Here is an 18622-nt window from a genome sequence, read left to right on the forward strand (position 1 = left end):
GGTGACTGGAGAGGCCAACTCTGCAGAAACACTGGGGCTCATGCAGCTAAACTGGGGCAGAAATAAATGAACTTCTTCAAGCTCTTAGTGACACAAGCAGACAATTGCTCTTCAAAACAAAGGATCAGCGTTTCACTAACTCCCCACATAGGCAAACTTGCGTGACAGGGAAGTAAGAGACAAAACAGGAAAAACAAAACAAAAGAGGAAACTGAATTTCAGACTTCTCTATATTTCTTGTTTCCTACAACAGTAGTAACTGAGTGAATACTGAAAAACAAACCAATGTCAACAACTTACCAATAAGAGGGTAAGGAGCATGTTCTCTTCCTGAAATCACCCATAGCTTGTAGTCTTTTTCAGAGCCCTTTAAAACCAAAATTAGGAATCAATTTGTCAGCCATTAAGGACAGGTGCTCACATAAAGTTTCTCACAATATAAAGATAATCTGCACCTTGCCAGCAGGGTCAAAGGAATTCCCTTTACTTTTGCAGTGCCCAAGTCTGCCACCGGCAAAATTCCTGCAGCGTGTCCATCATGTGCAATGTGGTTTATTTGACCTGGGCTCAGCTCTGAGCAGTGAGAGATGCTGGAGCCCATCGTATCTGAAGAGAAAGGGGGAGATTTGCCCCCAGTTCTTTCCCTCTGGCTGGAGTGCCTCCTGGCAGCAGAGGGATGGATGTCAGAGCTCACTTCATTACTCTGCTCCACCCTCTCCCCAGCTTTTCTGCATGTCTAAGCAGGAGGAGCTCAGGCTGGTGAGCCAAGAGCATCCTGTGACTGACACTGCAGCGCAGGGCAGGAGCACCTTCACCTGAGACCTGAGCCCACCCTAGCGATGCCAATGTAAGGATGGCAGCCCCAGGCTCCTGGCACTCAGTGCTGCTCCAAAATCTCATTGTAGGGCTGCTGTTTGCCTTTCTGTGCAGCCCTTATGCGTGGAAGGGCTTGGGACTGCTGGATGGTGTTTTAAGACTACTGAGCCCTCTTTGAAGTGTACAGCAGAGAGGTAAATTTCCATTAAAAGAAACAATTTTCAAAAGACTGGGGAACGTGATCATTTTTGGGAAAAGCTGTGAAAACCTCTGATTTAAATCAACTCAAACTAAAGCAAATTCTAAATATCGCCTTTAGCATAACTGTACATTAAAAAAATAGAAAATGGATGAATACACTGCATTAAAAGTGATCTATTTTACCTTACATCCCTTTTCGGTGACACTACTGAATCAGGATAATGAAAATCTAAAAGTCTTCTGGCTATAAAATGTGATAAATACCTCATGACAGCATTTATTTAAATCCAAAGTTAATTCCTACCTCCTTTTAAACAGACTTGCCTACTATCCTGCCTTTTCTGGGCCTTCACCCAGCGTTCCTAAGGCTTTTGAGATTTTTCCTGCTTGTATGCACCTGATGTAATGCTGATACACCCAGTGAAGCCTTTGCAGTTTGCTCTCTGACTGCCAGAGCTTTCTGGCCCATATTAGCACTGCTGTTAAATCAGCTAGCAGGGGGCAGAAGGAAAATAAATAGGCTTTGGAGACATCTCTGATGCCTCGGGGCAAGCAGCCAGGAGCAAATAAATACAGCTGAAGAGCAAGAAAGGGTATTTGCTTTTCCTTTCACATACATATATGAAAGGATTCTTTGCTGTGAAGGGGAAGCAGGGGAAGGGAAGAGCCAGTAAGCGTGGTTCCAGGAGGCAGGCTGCTCATCCCCGACTGCAAATACTGTCTTTTATGGCTTTATGAGGCCATTTGTCAGGATAAATGTGACTGTCCCAGAAAAGTCAGCAAGTGTACTTACAAAGCTGGGAAACCCGAGGCCCTTCCTTCTGCCCCACTTGATAATTTGGAACAGATGATCAATGCCATTTTGCACGAGCTAGCTGTCATTTTATCAGAGAAACCACAGAGGAAAAAACCCTGATGTGTTAAACCAGAGTGAACTCAGCCAAAGTAATAGCCCCATTAATCACACAATATGTGAAATGTAGTTTTTGTAATTGCCATTGAAAAGTCATGGAGCTCCTTTCAAGTGGTTCTTTGTAGACAGAAATAAAAAAACCTTGATACAGCGCGTAAGGCAGAGCTTCCTTACAGCCAGAACAATCCTACCAGGGGGCTGGGTGTTTGATTGATATGCAGGCTACAGCTTAATTTATTTAGCTTGTTTGATTTTATTGCTAATCTTATGATATGCCTCTAATGAAAAGAAGAGGCTTTCTGCTATAAAGAAGCAGTGAAAAAATGTAGTATGTTACAAATAATTCTGCAGGCAAGATTCTACATCTTTCAGATGGCTTTCATTCTTTTTCCACTTGAAATAAAAATGCAAAGAGGAGGAAAAGGTTGATTGTGATACATACAAAAGAACACAATGCTGAAACCCAACCAGCTCCTCCTCCTGCTAATCTCAAACAAAGTATTCTCATTAAATACTACCATTTTCCTGTTTTTTTCTGTACGTAAAGTGAGGAAGCGCAAATGACACTCATGAAGTGGATAAAAATGAAGCACATCACAATAAAGACTTGCAGTTGTAATAGCACCTAGTCTCTTGATTTTTGGTGCAGAGCAGGGGAGACAATCTGCAATTAAAATCCTAATTTTAATTCACCTTTTATCCTTTTCACCTTGCAATCCCTCTATTGACTCCAGAGATTCCTTAATTAAATGGACTACTGGATTCTGAGCCAGGGCCCCAGCCCTGGTGTAAATGAGATGTCTGAGCCATAACAAGATGGGCAGACACAAATTGCTGTGCCTGGGAAATGCCAAGCTAGCAGAATAGACTCCTGCATTAAAAGCATGTATGAATTAGGGATAATGGATGCTGGGGAAGGCAAACTCTGAGGTTACTCCAGCTTTTGCTGTGAGTCTCCAAAAGCCCCAGGGAAGCATAACAGTGAGTATTTTGCTCATCATATTTGACTCTTCACACTCAGTGCTGTGGTAAGGAAAGACTGTCAGATTCCATGCAATGAAACCAACAAATGCATCACAAGTAAAACATTTTAAAAAACCCTGTTGCCCAAACAGCAAGCTGTTAGACCAGTTAAAAACCTGTCACCCAGAAGCTTCTCTGTGATCGCTGGTATTGGCTGGAGCCACGCTGTGAAACACAGTGAGAGAGGCAGAATTCTTGTCCCCGGCACTGATCCTCTACTACACCCCAGGCACTACATGGTCTGGTTTAGGGCAAAGGAAGCCAGTTGAAGCAGTACTCGATCTAGCAGGGATCACAGCATCTATCTGGTACACTACCCTGCATTATCATAAGTTCTGTAAAAGCCTTTCTCCGAAACAGTTTCAGGATACTGTTTAAACTGGGTGCATTCAGATTCCACGCAATCACTTCGTTACATTATTATCTCACATAACTCCAAAGGTCCACGGATATTTAGAGTACCTGACTGGCACACTTGAGAGCAGTGCAATCTGAGGACACAGCTGACCATGCATGCTTGCACACTTTGAAACCAATTAACAGGCAGGCCAGCAGGCTTCTTGTTCACACTGAAGCATCCAAAAGGAGCTCTATCAAATTCTCACTTCTTGTGTCAAGATATCTCCTCTTAGGCATCAGCAAGAGATTTAAAAGCAACTTGAAACATGAACCCTTAGAGGGATGAGAGGCTTGCTCAAAACTTTTAAGGCACTTGATAATCTCTGGAGGTCTATATGTTAACAAGGCACTCCTGCTGCATTTCAACAACTCTGAAATACCATGTTAAAGGATTTAATTAATGTTCATATCCTAAAACTTGGAAAAAATGCAAGGGAAGATCTGATTGTTAAAACTAACTACAAAGAAAGACTCATTAAAATTGGTGCAAGGACTTACATTAATTCCCAGCTGCTGCAGGGCCATCAGAATTACATCATTTGCTGTATCAACATTGGTTACACTTAGGGTTTTTGACTGTGAACAGAAGAAAGGAGAAGGGGAAAGTGACATTAAAAGTCTGGAATTGCAAAGAGTTTCTGAAGTGCAGTAGCTCTGCATAATTCATTGTTAGAAAAAAAATAGAATATCCTGTTAAAATTTTACTTGATGAATAAGTTATACTACATAGATAAAGGTCCAGCTGTCTGAGACCAAGGTTTGATTCCTCTGCTTTGTCACATACTTTCCGTATTTGCTTCCTCCTTCCCCAACAGCTCAATCAGAAGAGAGACTATTACAATTACTGGGACATGACTTCCACATTAAAATATGCAAGAAGTCAGAACCACTAACTGCACTTTTAGACCCTGCATAAGGGAAACATAATGGTTTGATTAATTTAAAAGCATGGAAGTTTCCTTTGAAAAATGAAGCATTTCAGGGAGTTTTTTTTCAGTGAAATATCAATTGTTAATTTCTGTCCTTTTCAACCGAAGATCTCCGTGGTAAGAAAGTATTGTACACAGGCTGTTCATCCCCATAACCTTTCCCAGATTCTATATAGATTTCTCAAAGCTAGATTTGGCTTAGTACCAGAAGCACTTCCTCTTGGTAATGTTCCATCCATTTAAAACACGACCTTTCCAGCATCCTCCAGAATCTGCTGATAGGCAGTTCGGAAGAGCGTGGAGCAGCAGAGACCCCGCTTTGTGTCAGCCGAGGTGCCACTCTCCATGGGCAGTGTTTCCAGAGGGAGATCTCAGCACCTGCTGCCTGGCACCAGAGCTGCTCCTGCACTGCTGGGCAGCGCTCCTTAGCTCAGCTCCGTGGGTTGCTCCAACGCTTGCAGCGCTGCAGCCGTGCCCGCCTCGCTTCCCGGCAACTCCCACTCGCCAAGCACAGGTCACTGAGCCCCTGTCAGAGGCTGGCTTGGCTCTGCCACCAGCACTACACAGCTTGTGGATTGCAGCTGGTTCCCAGCCAGACCAAAGCCTTGGCAGAACAAAGGCAAGCCCGCTGCAACAAACCAGGCAAGCCCACCGATGGCCCGAAGAAGGGAAGGCAGCAGGGCTGTGATGTGGATGTTTACTGCCAGTCTCAAGACAGTTTGCAATAACCTGATCCCTGGTGTAGCACGTCCGTTTTGTGCTGGCCATAAGATGTTCAGGTGAAACAAAACCCTGACACTTTGCATTCAAAAACTATCTGAGCTGCACCTTTGTGTAAGACCCTGACAGTAACAAGCTGCCACGGCAGTGAAAGGAAAGTTTTGAGAATACTGTGTATCTTGCTTCAGGTCAGATCTGAATGCTCATACCATAAAAAATTTAACATTTGCCTGAAGCAATGACATCTGGCTCTCAGGAGTAGGTCAGCACATTTGCATAAGTTTTGCTCTTGGCTAGAATATAGTTTGTGCCTTGTGTTCAGCCTTCCCTACTGTCCAAAAATTAAATAATTCTTAGGCATCTCCAGCTGCTGTAGCACAGGAACCACAGCACCATAAGAACTATGTGCATCACAAAATTTCCATCTGTTCCTCCTCTGCTTTATTACTGATAATATCTAGACTACGACATGCCGTTCCTAGGACTGTCATTATGAAGAGACCATATATGGCACAAGAGCTAATTATAGCTAAGGAGAAAAGACGCTGCAGAAAGCCCCAACAAACCCTGGTACAAGACTGCAACACCTGAGTGCATGTATGATTTATAGACTTTTACACCTGAGCAGACCTTGATTTGCAGTCCTGCATTTGAACGGTCACAATAATTAGTATTATTTATTATCTTTTGTCTTAGCAACCTGGCAATTCTATCATTGTTTACCTCAATAATGATTTTCTAGGGGAGAAAAAGAAAAAGGCAGACTCCTTTATGCATACATTTATGCAAATATAGAATTCTAAGTGGAGAGTCATTGTCGGGCAAAGACTTACAGTGAAATCTAACTTCTGTGAAAATTTCTTATGCCCTTGCCCATGCTCCTTAGGATTCTGAGCTTGAAATACAGATGTCACAAGCACAGTTAGAATGAAAAGACAAAAAGCAGAGGAAGAATGGATTGACTATCACTGAATGTTAGGGTAGCTCTATGGAACTGGCTACGTACAAGAATTTAGCTTAAATTGGTTAAAAATTATATAGTAAAAAAGGTAAAAATCACACTATGGATGACCTTCCTTTGCCATCTACTCTTTGCCTATAAATTCATCAACATCAATTATTTTATGATTAACATGCTTAAGGCAATTTCAGGGTGTTCTTATACACTGCTTTACTGACTTAAGATCATTATAAACAATAAAACAACTGAAACTTTGCATAATTTAATGAAGGAAGCTGTGGGGTTAGATAAGTTTTACAAGCCAAAAAAAAAAATGGAATATTGTACTGACATTTCTGGAGATGTTTATGCATAAATTCTGCTAGGGGTGTTTCTTGGGATTTCACACTGTACAGTCTTTAGTTCATGTGCCAGAGCCGGTATTTCTTACCAAGCACCCTGCCTTTAAAACGGAAATAATGCATTAAAGACAGAGAACAAATATTTCAGGGCTGAAATGCCAAGCCTTTTCAAGGGGCTGAATCCTTAAGGGAGATTGCAAACCAAAGGAAACCTCTCAATATCCAAAGGATTTGCAGGTGAATAGCACTCATAGGTGATGTGGATTGAGACCCCTGTTTAGCCCAAGAGCACTTACGTATGCACAAGTTCCCACGTCCTTCGCAATTATCGTCAGAGGAATGCTTTTGGGATTGTCTTTTTCCTTCTCTTCTCTTATTCGACTGACAAAGCAAGGGCAAAACAAGTAAATTTTTAATATTGCACACATAAATAGCAAGACATAGATTCATACAGCAATCAAGCAGTAACTTGGTAAGGAGGAGATTGCTTGCAAATGTACTGCAGTGGAAAGATCCCTGAGGACAAGCAAGAGTCCAGCAGTATCTGGAAGGGATGCTGACTGTGGCCCCCAGTAATGCCCTCTTGTACTGAAGTTCATTGCAGAAATCAGAGTAAGCAGCAGGGAAAGAGAATAGAAAAAAACTCAAGCTAAAACTACCCATCATTGTGCTGCCTCAGTCTGCACTACAGACTCCTGCCGGAATCAGTTACGACAGTACAGACTAGTTCAAAGAATTGAACAGGAGAACAGTGAACTGGAAATCATCACTAGCAGGGATGATTTAAACAACCCAGGTACTCTGAAGAATCAGGTAAAGATACAAGCCTCAACCAGGAGAACTGGGTGACCAGAAAACAGAGCCATCACTAGCAGTTTTCTGAATGACGTAATAAGACAACTCTATTTATGCAAACCCTTCCACCCAATCCTCCAGCTTTGAGGGTACAGCTGGCCTTGAGCAGCAGACAGGTTAGAGCAGAGGTTTCTGAGCTGGGCTTGCTTGAATGCCACCACCATGGAAAGAGCTCCAGGCTCAACTCAAGCCATGGTGGCAGAGGCTCCTGCTGCTGTGTTGGGAAGGAACAACGTGTGATAGGAATTGCTCCAGTTTTCTGCTGAGCACAGAGAAGCAATTCCCTCCTTGCATAGGGGTTGTTACGTGAAAGCACAAAACATCTTCTGAGGGAGAAGACATGGGATTTTTTTTTTCTTAATATCACTTTGAAAGAGCTTATCTATCATGATGGCATAGGCACCACAGCTTGGGAATCACTGGTCTAGACCGGGACTCTTGCCAGTGTCTTTAAAGACCATATAATAAAGTACCTTTGCAAAAAAGACAGCCACGTTTCCTTTTGTTCTGCAGACCTGAAAGAATGAAAACAGGACAAATAAGCCATTATTCTAATACCAAAATAGTCCTTCTACAAGCCACAATGGAGTGGACTGTTTCTTGGTTGCAATTTCAAAAATACCTACAAAAAAGAAAAGGTTTATCCATATTTGAATGAAAAGTCTGCTTCCCTACAAAGTCAAAGCCTGAATGAAAATGAAAAGCCTGCCAGGGAGATCAAAAGCCCCAGTTACCAGTTTTTGACACAGAAGGTAAAGCTTCACCAGTGAATTTGGTGGGAAATGTGTTGAGTTCTTAAAGTAATGTCCAAGTAGAAGAGGAGGACACTATAAAAAAAAGAGCTTAAATCAAAAGTTTGAAGGTATTTCCTCAGGTATACAGATTTCTTTCCACTTTCACTATTCTAATTATCTTATTTATTACTTCTTTTATTAGCACATCACAAAGTACATATAAAGCCCACTGTAGTTAGTAGGGTTTAACTTTGTACATTTTGAGGCTTATCTCATTTATCTTTATCTCATGTGTATGCCTGGAAGGATACAAAGCTGTCCAGTAAAACACAGCCAATAATATGACAGTTCAAGCAATCTAACCTAATTTTGCTTCAACTTTCTTGATATAAATCCTGTCCCAGATCTAGCTGCTATTCCCACTGCTGCTTTTGCAAATCAAGTTTTTTCAAACTTCCACAGCAGGCATTGAGGGAACCACAAACCTACTCAATGATGCTGCAAGGGAAATGCACTTTATAAATGTTACAAATGTGATTCTGATTTGGTTGTTTCAGTTCTGCTGGACACTCATTTATGCACTCACACATGGCACTTGAGATTTTTCTGTGTCCCTCCAAACATCAAATCACTTCTGTAGAATCTCTGGCTCTTTTTGACTGAAGCCATTGCTTTCCTATTCCTACCTTCAGTTATCTACAAAGGATGACATACTGTCCGTAGATCAAAGCTCCTGTTTATTGGCAAGATTTCAATTGAAAGTCAACAGAAAATTTCATCTCTGCTTCAGGACTATTAAGTATGAAAAACATAAACAGCACAACCAGCTCAAGAGAGTGCAGTTTGTAGACAACATTGTCCTTTGGTACAGACAATGGGACACAGAAATTAAGCCAGATACTTCAGCATTTGCTCTGTGTTGATAAAGGAGAAAATGCATTTTCCAAGACTCGGGCAAATTAACGTGGCTAAGCAGCTGGCATTTCAGGGGGATGGTGCCCTCCCTCATCCAAAGTGACGAAAGAGCCCTCCTGCTGAGACTAAAATTATCCTAATCACTGAAATTACCTCTACACCCCTTCTGTGTCTTACAGTCAATGCTGCAAAGACAGATCAAAATTTTTTTTCTCTCTATTAAAATTCAGAGGTTCTGCTTTAAGAGGGATTTTGACATTTTCTCTGGCACAATTAAATTGAAAAGAGAAATAGGACAAGGTCAGTATTTCACTGCATATTTCCTGCTACTTCCAATACATGGCCGTCTGTTTAAAACTGTCTTACGAGTGTCCCTTTGATCCTTTCATTAGCTTGGCTGTTTAATATTTGTAGCTCATCTTATTAATTAGCCAAGGTGTTTGTCAAGTTACACAAAAAACAGGTAATTTTCACTGAGCAAGTTTGCAGCACAGAAAGTCCTTTGCCAAATCCCATATTGTCTCAATTTTTAAAATGATAAGCAAGATGGAAAATGAGGTATGGGGGTGCAACTTGCTCGGAGCAGTAGAAGGAACTTGTTTAAAAATCAGCAAGTTCCTGCTCCCCACATTCACTGGTGCTGAAATTAATCTCTGATAGTCTCATTACCCGTCAGCCTAGAAACATTTACCTAACTTGTTAAATAAAATACACCTCAATTCTTACCTGAAATTTGCCACACAGTTTGTGGTGGGCCAGCCCAAAACAAAGGACCGGTCTGGGTCTGTGCTACCTTCACAGACTTCTTCTGTACAAAATGCTGTCCACATCTCACAGAGACGTGCTTGGCACTTCAGCTTGAAATGAGAGTGTGACCTGCAGGTGGAAATTCACAGGTGTGTCACACACATGAAAACACAGAAGAAAGATTTAACAACTAGAGGGGTTTTTTTCCTTCAGCACATGCGAGGCTTGCACTGGAGCTGATAGAAAAATCACTTCTGCTTCAGTTAAGAAAATGGTTTTTTGGTTGCATATAGAAACAGACCAATTTTTCATTTAAATGGGATCAACAAATCTCTTATTTGTGGGATAAACAGATTGATTGTGGCATCCCTGGACATCCCCCCTTCTAGGGGAAAGCTGTCCATGTCTAGAGTTGCCCTCCAATCTTGCTATGAGGCAAAGGTTGCCACTTGTATTTGACTCTCCTTTCAGTGATTTTAATGCCATTGAGGAGTTCACAATACAGTTCTATTGCCTAGTCTAAGGGTCAAAAATGATGATGAGTTTAAGTAGTGACAACTAGGCCATGGCAAATGAAGGAAACCTGAAGAAAGAACAAGCAGGAAATTGCCATTTGTCTTAACTACAGCACGGGTCACCACAGAGCCTTCAAAAACTTTCTACATGGTAACTTTAGGACCACATCACTGCGAGAATGAGCCAAGACCTTGCACGTTCTCAAAATATTTACTCATCTACAAAGAAGAGACATAATTTTCCCAAATTTAAAAAAGTTGGCCCTTCCTATCTTTTTGCTACTAAACAACTGAGTAAAGGTCAAATTTACAGAATTTCACATTTTAACTTCAACTCCTTTTTTCCCAATAGATTTCTCCTTACGAGGGTCTTTCCTTTGTAGGATTGGTGAGCACAAATGCTACGTGAGAACTCCCAAAGTCAATCCAGCTCTGTGGCATTGCTACAGCCACTCACTTCAAGCCTTGCAGAATTACCTGAGCTACGTTCTCCTGGGCCAGCAGGGAAAGGCTGGAGGAAAAGCGTCCCCTCCCTGAAACCAAAAGCATGTCAGCTCACCACTGTGTTGCAAATGTGGATGGGGACAGTGCTGGACACCGTGGTGATTAGTGCTCTATAAATAAATATGCCAGGTAAGCAGCTTCTTAGAGCTTTGGTACACATGGACCTTCTCTGAGATTAGCCTCATTTACACGGTATTTGATTTGGGACAGGCTGAACTGATACAGTCTGAAACACAAAAGCACTTGAAACTTGTGGCTTTGAAGAGGACATAGATGAACCTGGCTGGTCTGAGTTTTCCAGCTGACATTGTGCTAACAGGAGGGGTGGGACAGTGCAGAGGAAGTGCACATTCAGAGGAAGGCCAAGAAAGAACCATCAGTACATATCAAACCTAAGGCTACGGTGTCTCCTGATCAGCTGAACGTTTCACTTCTCTTTATTACATTTTGCTACCCAATCGAAGAGAAACTTATAGTACAGGAGCACACTTCAACATGCTTGTTAGCAAATCAGTTTATGAAGCAACAAGTAAGGTCAGTCAAGAATACAAAAATAACTGTATTCTGACTGACCATAGAATGAATTGTGAAAATGTAGATTTACAAAAAATACAGCTGTGAATTCTAATGTAGATGTTAGTAAGTGGATGTCTGGTCTGACTCCACCAAATCAATCTGTTGACCCTCCTTTTCGCCTCAACTTCTTTTTGCCATTACCCAGTACACTGAACACTCTACATGCCGTTTTATTTTTTAAGCATTTACAGTCCATAAATCCAGATCCCTGCAATGCCAGTAGCAGGTGTCAGCAGGGTGTTGGCAGAAACACAAGGATGTTCTCCAGTCTATATTCTTACCCTCTTTGCCATGCCTAGCCACAGCTTTCAGCTATTATCAGTATTCAAGTGACCTGGTTTCCAGAGGTGCTGAAACAGTAGCCTCCACTAACATCTAAAGAGCCTGAAGTATCATTTTATCCTGATCTGCCATGTCCTTTATGCAATCTATGGCATCTCAGCATTTGTGAAACATGGCTCTTATATTTAAATGTCAAAGCATTACCTTTAGAAATTAATATATTGCTGACTAAAGAAGAACATTTAAAAAATGGGCACAGTAACAATCTAATGAGTATTGTTTATTTTTAAGGAAGTCCCCTAGCAAATGTTACTGTAAATATCAGGCAGATCCCAAATCGACTGAAATCAACAAAAAATCATGAAGACCAATGCTGTAGATATTGACACACCCCAAGTTATGCCACCTCTGCAGAGTGCAGAGTTTTGCTTATAATTGGATACCTTGCAACCAATAACAGATGGAAGATTAATTTCTCTCTAGATTTGCTAATCTCCTTAACTGAACCCTCTGACAAAAGCATTTATGGATCTACTGTGAGACTGCCACCATAATTCCATGTATGCACTCAGCCATTCCTGTGTCCAGCCACTTTGGGAAAATACCCTTAAAAGGCACGTGTATGTACACAGCTGCACATCACAAAGAGGGAGAAGGAAACCATTTTTGTGTGTCTCCCACACAAAAACTTACGTGAGACACCTTCATCACTGAACTCACAGATCCTTGAAATATTTACTCTGCCAAATAAAAGCATACACTCTCTGCAAGAAATCTGATCAATATATTAAAAAAGAGTATAACATTTTACATACTTGACTTTGGTTTAGTTAGAAAAACTCTTCTAATAAATACATTTGTGACTTAACCCTCACATAAAGGTAGCGAAGGCCAGGGCAGCAGAGAAGCACAGCGTGTGAGTAACATTCTTACATTTTATAAACTGGTATAATTCATCATAGGAAACCATAGGAGTTTGTATTTCAAAAATTATTAGAAAGTACCAAAAACCGAACCTACAGGCCCCTTGTCATACATGGATCAGTTATGGAGATGACTTACTTACCCCTCACAAATTCCAATGGGAGCAATGTCAATTTGTTGCCTTTGAGCAGGAGCTCAGTGCTGTACAAGCAGTTTACTCAGCAAGCTCAGAGGACACAAGATACTTGTTCTCTTTAGGAAAAACTTGTACTCATTTGCTGTTCCTACAAAGCCTGATTGTACATGAGCTCCATTTGTACCGTGAGTCCAGCTGAGCTCACACCTGCATGGGGATCAGCTGGACTGAAGATACCTTAGGGGTTCATTTGCCCCAAGCTGAAAAACTACTGAAGACAGAACTATTCACAAGGAATAATTCTGAAGTTAAGCCAGATTCAACTGTATCATTAATTCTGCCCTAGTCTTATTGCTCTGACTCTGTACCATCCATTAAAAAGTCAATAGCAATCAACAATCACAGCCACACAGCAGTACACACGCTCGGGTTTTCCTTCTAGGAATCAGCATTGGCATTTTAGTGTGAGACAGCTTTAAAAATGCTGATTTTTAAGTAGTATTCATTAGTGGCAGCTCTGATGCTTTAATTGCTGACATGGCAGCTGTGGAGAGAACATCCCAATTAGTTCTTCAAAATACATGAAGTAAAACCATTCAAAATACTATTTTTACCATTTCTAGCAAAGACTTGCTCCCCCCCACCCCACCTTTTTTCACATGCAAAAGCACAAATTGTTCTCTTCCACCTTTTTTAAACATTGTATCTCTTCACCACATTAAATCACACGCTGTAGGAGCTGTTATTACTCCCTGGGGACCAGATTTTTGTGTGGTTACACCAACTAGTGCTTTCCTATGCAAATAGTCCCACTGGGACCCAGCCAAACCTGCAGTAATCTGCAGCTCAGCCTGGGGCTGTAGCACAGATTGTGCTCGGCAGGCTGACCAGGGAGGGGAGCTTTACCCCTCCTGACTGTACTCTTCTAAAATTTAGGAGCTAAGCTAGCGGACCATGCCCACTGAATAGCCAGTGGACAGACAGAGAGACCCCCAAGAGCAGGACTCCCCTCACCCACTATCAATGCTCATTCAGCACAGGTGAGTTTGCCACAGTAAGGAGCTGGTTTTTCCTCAGTGACTGTAAGAGGAACACAGAAACCTATGTAAATTGCAAGTATTTCACTTTACAGCTGAAATTAGGTGAGATGAATTCCACTCTAAACCAGCAACAAATGAAAATCAATACAGTAACAATGCTGTTACTGTTAGTGCTGGTAGAATACCAAGATTTCCCCTAAATACCCTTATGTTCTCCACCCACCCATAGCAGAACATGTCTTGTGTAAAATATCCTCTGTGTTGTCACACCACATCAAGTGAGGGAGTTCAGCTGGGGGGGTTATGTTTACCATGTGTGATTCAAACAGACACAGCTCGGATTTCTACAGAAAACAGAGATTTCTCCTGGCTTTTCCCAGAAGCCCCTGAAACAATTGCTTAAGCAAAACAGCACGTTGCAAAAGCCCAGGATTCACATTGAGATTGCCCACCCTGTGAAACCACAACACAGTGCCTAACAGAGAGTGAAGCTACATCAGGATTTTTTATTATTATTTCTCCATAACCCATAACAACGAGTGAAAGCGCCCTCTAAAATTGCCTTAAACCACAAATGCCGCACGAAGTTGGCATGCTAGACACAGCTTGTAAATGTGATTTAATTGTGAATGGTAGAGTGAATAATCAGAGCTCAACAGCAAGCCTGATTACACATGAACACTACCCAGACTGCTCAGCATGGCTTCCCCTTCCTCATGCTCCTTCTGGCACAGGACAACCAACAGAGACAGGCACTGCAGTGCTGCCTGCACATCTCTGTCTTTATACAGCTGCTCATCCCTGGCGTGCATCAAAGCTGCTTCCAGGTAAGGGTTAAAACCTCTAACCCCTCTACAACACAACCACTGGTGTTATTCAAACCCCACAGGACTGAAGATGACCTGTCTAAAACAAGAAGTGGAAGGTAGCACACAGGACGTAGCTGAGCACCAATGAGGCTTTCGTGACGCTGCAGTCCCAAAGTGGAGAAGATGACAGAAAACAAGAAATGCATCAAAGAATATCTGATACTTCCATAAAATGTTGCATCCTGAAATTCCTCTAAGGCTAAGAAGTTTTCAAAGGTCCCTGGAGAGGTCAAAATAAAACATTTCCTTATGGTTTAGGAAAGATTTGCTACTAAAAAAGCATTCTGGAAATCCATGCTTTGTTCCACTGAAGAGAAGGTTTGCTCTGCAGGAGCAGTGTCTGACAGGCCATACTTACTTGGACTTGGCAACAACCAGAAGGTCTGTGAAGAGGAAAAGGTGTCGCTCCTGGGTTTGCAGACTCGTCTTCAGCTGCACGTGGCCGTCCAGGATGAACGTTCGGTTGTGGCATATGAAAGACTGCACAAGGGGCCATGCCTCCGGGCTGATGGGGGACAAGCAGCCTTCCCTGCAAAAGGACATCAAATAAATGGAATAAAGGAAAGCAGATCAGCCACTTGCCTGTGAGGGAGAACCAGGCAGTGACTTCCCATACCTGCTGCCAAAAAGTAATTTATTTGACTACATTTCAGTGACAGGTGAGAGGCACTTACAGGATAATTCAGCAGTCAGATTCTGACACAAAATCTGTTAGGGACTGTCCTCCCTGAACCTTTACAGCCCAAGCTATAAAAGCTGTATCATTTAGCATGAGTTGCATTTAGCAAAGGACAATAAAATAGACACAGCCCTCCCCATTTTTGCTATTCGTATTTGTTTCCCTTTGTATTGAAGTGTTAGAGAAAATATTTCATCTCCTGAAGCCACATATGCATGATGGACAGATAACTGCACACCCACCTTGATGAGAACAGGACTCATACTCAGGGTTAAAAGCCATTTATAGAAATTATCCAGAAACAACGACAGATATAAGGTGTTATTGAACCTTGCTAGAGACACACCATGTACTAGATGCAACAAAAGAAGGCTGCTCAGCCTTTCTCTCTCCCGGCACACAACTCACAAGCATTGAAGTAAGCTCCTGCTGCAGGGTTTGGTTGTGTGGCTGGAGCACAGCTCTGCTCATTTGAGGCCACTGGGCAATCCAAACCCAAGTCTGTGGGGGAAAGGAAATAGCAGGCTCTCTCCTAGGAGACACAGATCTTTTCTAAGGAGGTATTGAATAAGTTGCAGCCCAAGGTGGAGACATGATTCTCTCAAACTCTCCTTATCTAACTGCTCTACATAAAACAGCTGAACAGTTATTGAAGCAGAAATAAGTTTTCTCTAGATGATGGTCAGCTTACTTACCCAGACAGGATATCCCTACCTTCTGAGCCTTGCTCTAACAAATGACCCTTTATATGGAGCCAAACCAAATGAATGCGAGGGTCTGAGATGAGGACACTCCTTCAGGGTTCCCTAGAAGCTTGTAGCAGGTCAGGCTCTCCCTTGGAAAGTCAGACACATGGCCTCAAGTTCTCACACAAACCTGAGAGAACTGAACCTGCGTCTCCTACACTCTGGCGTACCTTAAATAATGAATTTCTGGATTAAATCCAGGAACCATCAGTATCTTTACTCATCATTTTAAAATCCAACTTTTCAATTATTTGCTTTCCCAAAAGATGCCTCCAAATGAACCATTTCCCTCTGGCAAAACAAATCAGTTCATTTTTTATTAAAATGTATTTACTTATTTTTTTCTTGTTAAAAAAATTAAGCTAACGCTTATCAGGCAGAATCAGCTTGGCAAGGGCAAGCTGAAGGGAACAGCTCTGCAATTCCAGTTTATTCCTGATTCCACTGGAATGGATGACAAACACCGAATGACTTTTCTGGGAGAAGACATGGAGCTTACATGGTGAAAACAACACAAAACAAATGCGGAAGGAATGAAAGAAAACAAGAGCAAGCACAGGAAACCTTCAAAGTAGGTCATAAACCTTCTGTATCTCTTAAAGCCTGGATGACTCATGACCCTCCTCTCCTTGATACTTGTGGCTGGATTATGCAGCAAGTTATTTAGGAAATCCTGACAGCTGGGAGAGAAAGGATAAGCTCTAAGAGTGGCCCACACTAGCAGGACACACTTTCACTGATGTATAAGGAGCTGGCAAGGATCTCCTTGGGATCAAGGACCTGCTGGGAAGGGCCTTGGATTTGGCCTTGGATTCCCCTTTCTGGCTTGGAGTGTTCGGTTTTTTAAAGAATTCCTCAACTTGTTTTGTCTTAAACTCTGTCTTAATCTTGTCTTTCATTACCTACACCTTCAGGTAAGAGAGAAAGAAGAGGAATGACTTACAGAATGAATAATGTTATTTGATCATTCCTATGCAGAAGGGGTGTCCAGGAGTACGGAGGTTAAAGCAGAGGGAGGAGCTTTGGTCCAGCATAGAAGGGTTACACACTGTGTGTCCAGCAACAGGAGCCAGGGGAACAACAAGCACCTCTCCTACCCTGCCACACCCATGGGACTAGAAACTGCCACCTCACCAGCTCACCAATGTGTGTTAGGTAACTGGGACTCCATTTCATTAACTCCCTCCCTCCACTTGGCACAGAAACTCAAGCAGAATTCAGGAATGCTGATGAGACCACCTGTGTGAAAGCCAGGCATGGCCTTTACCTCAAGGATTAAATCAGGGATATGCTCACCTGTACCTGAACCAAGTAACAACAATTAGAGGAAAACATTTTTCATGTTACACTGCTGTCGGCATTCTTACAATCATAAGGTCCGGCTTTTATGTCTCCATATAGGCAATTCTGTTTGATTATTCCCGCTTGTACGTTTTCTACATCAGGATTCACAAGCCCAGGAGCCTCTCAAATTAAACTAAGCAAAATCTTTGCCATGTTGGTACAAAAATGAAGGTGCAGGAGGTTTAATAATGCCAGCAGGGTCAAGCAAATTGAACTGGCTTGTGAGCCAGTGCCTTTCAAACACACCTGTCAGCTGAACTCTAGTAAGCACTCTTATATACACTAATATTAGACCTTACCTGATAAGCCTTATTAAGAAAATAAAGAAAAAAAAAAGAAAAAAAAAAAAAAGTGCCAATATTTTCTTCAAAGTGGAAAATTAAAATCAAAGCCATTAATTTAGCCAGAATCTTCTAATGCCCCAGGAACAAGGAACATGGAGGAAATTCATGTCAGCAGTGACAAAAAAGTCTTTTGGAAAGCAGGCTTTTGATCCTCTCAATTAATGTTCCTTTGTTACAAGATATGAATGAAACCCAAGTGTTGTTACATTGAAGAAAATGCAGATCAGCAATATCCTCAGGTATAGGGATTTATATGACAGATATTTTTGCAATTCGGTTTTTAATGGCTCAATGATTTTTCTGGCCATTAGATGGGTCTAATTTTGAAAAAGTGCTAAGTATGTAAATACTGATTCTTTGAAAATTCCTTTCAATAAAATAGGCAAAACTCAGGTCAACATGATTTCTGATATAAATAAAAAATTAAAGTCAGTGATGTAGGGCTCTCTCTGCCTTTCCTGTGTTTCCCTAAAAATCACTTTATGATTAGCACATGTAAAAATCCCACACGGTAACATCTCTCCATTTTGGCAGGAAAAAAAAGCTGTCATCCAGGTTTGTTTAGAAGGAACTGTGAACTGATGCCTGAAAGATGGGGTTAGCTGAGGATCTATAGAGCCAGCAATCAGTCATGTTCCATTTTGTGAGGAAGCAAGGCTGACACTGATGTTTTGATGGCATTGCCATTATAAAACTCTAGTCTTAGGTGGACTTTTTTTTTTTTTTAAGTACTATTTTGGGGGTCTGAAATTTCCATGTGGGATTTTAACTAAGCAGAAGATTTTGTAATCTGAGGGTATCTACAGAAGTATTCTTGAGCTCTTCAGGAAAAGACTAAAATCACTGAGTTGGATTGAAATTAGTAGAAAGATAATTGAAGATTTTTCACTGGGTGTTTCCAGAACATTAATTTTTATACCTCTTATTTTTCAAATTAATCAAAATAGTCATTCTGTGCCTATTCAAAAGACACCATGATTTAAAAGACCACTTCAATTTTGTGGGTGAAATCTACAGCAGTCAGCCAAATACTGAAAAACACATCTTGGCTGCATTCAGTGGGAAAGCTAACATCAGAGCTCACTTCATTGATCCTGTATTTACCAGAA

At 41.6% G+C, this 18622-nt stretch overlaps 1 protein-coding gene across 1 annotated transcript in view; it reads right to left on the bottom strand.

Moving 5' to 3' along the window:
• ARHGAP20 (Rho GTPase activating protein 20) overlaps positions 1 to 18622 on the bottom strand; it is a 58143-nt gene that overhangs the window by 15785 nt on the left and 23736 nt on the right. The window contains 6 exon segments of the mRNA XM_040055454.2: positions 301 to 367; positions 3851 to 3928; positions 6600 to 6684; positions 7632 to 7673; positions 9534 to 9683; positions 14759 to 14929. Coding sequence (XP_039911388.1) covers positions 301 to 367; positions 3851 to 3928; positions 6600 to 6684; positions 7632 to 7673; positions 9534 to 9683; positions 14759 to 14929 — 593 coding nt within the window.

The sequence above is a fragment of the Hirundo rustica genome, chromosome 2 (genome assembly GCF_015227805.2).
Source record: "Hirundo rustica isolate bHirRus1 chromosome 2, bHirRus1.pri.v3, whole genome shotgun sequence".
NCBI lineage: Eukaryota > Metazoa > Chordata > Aves > Passeriformes > Hirundinidae > Hirundo > Hirundo rustica.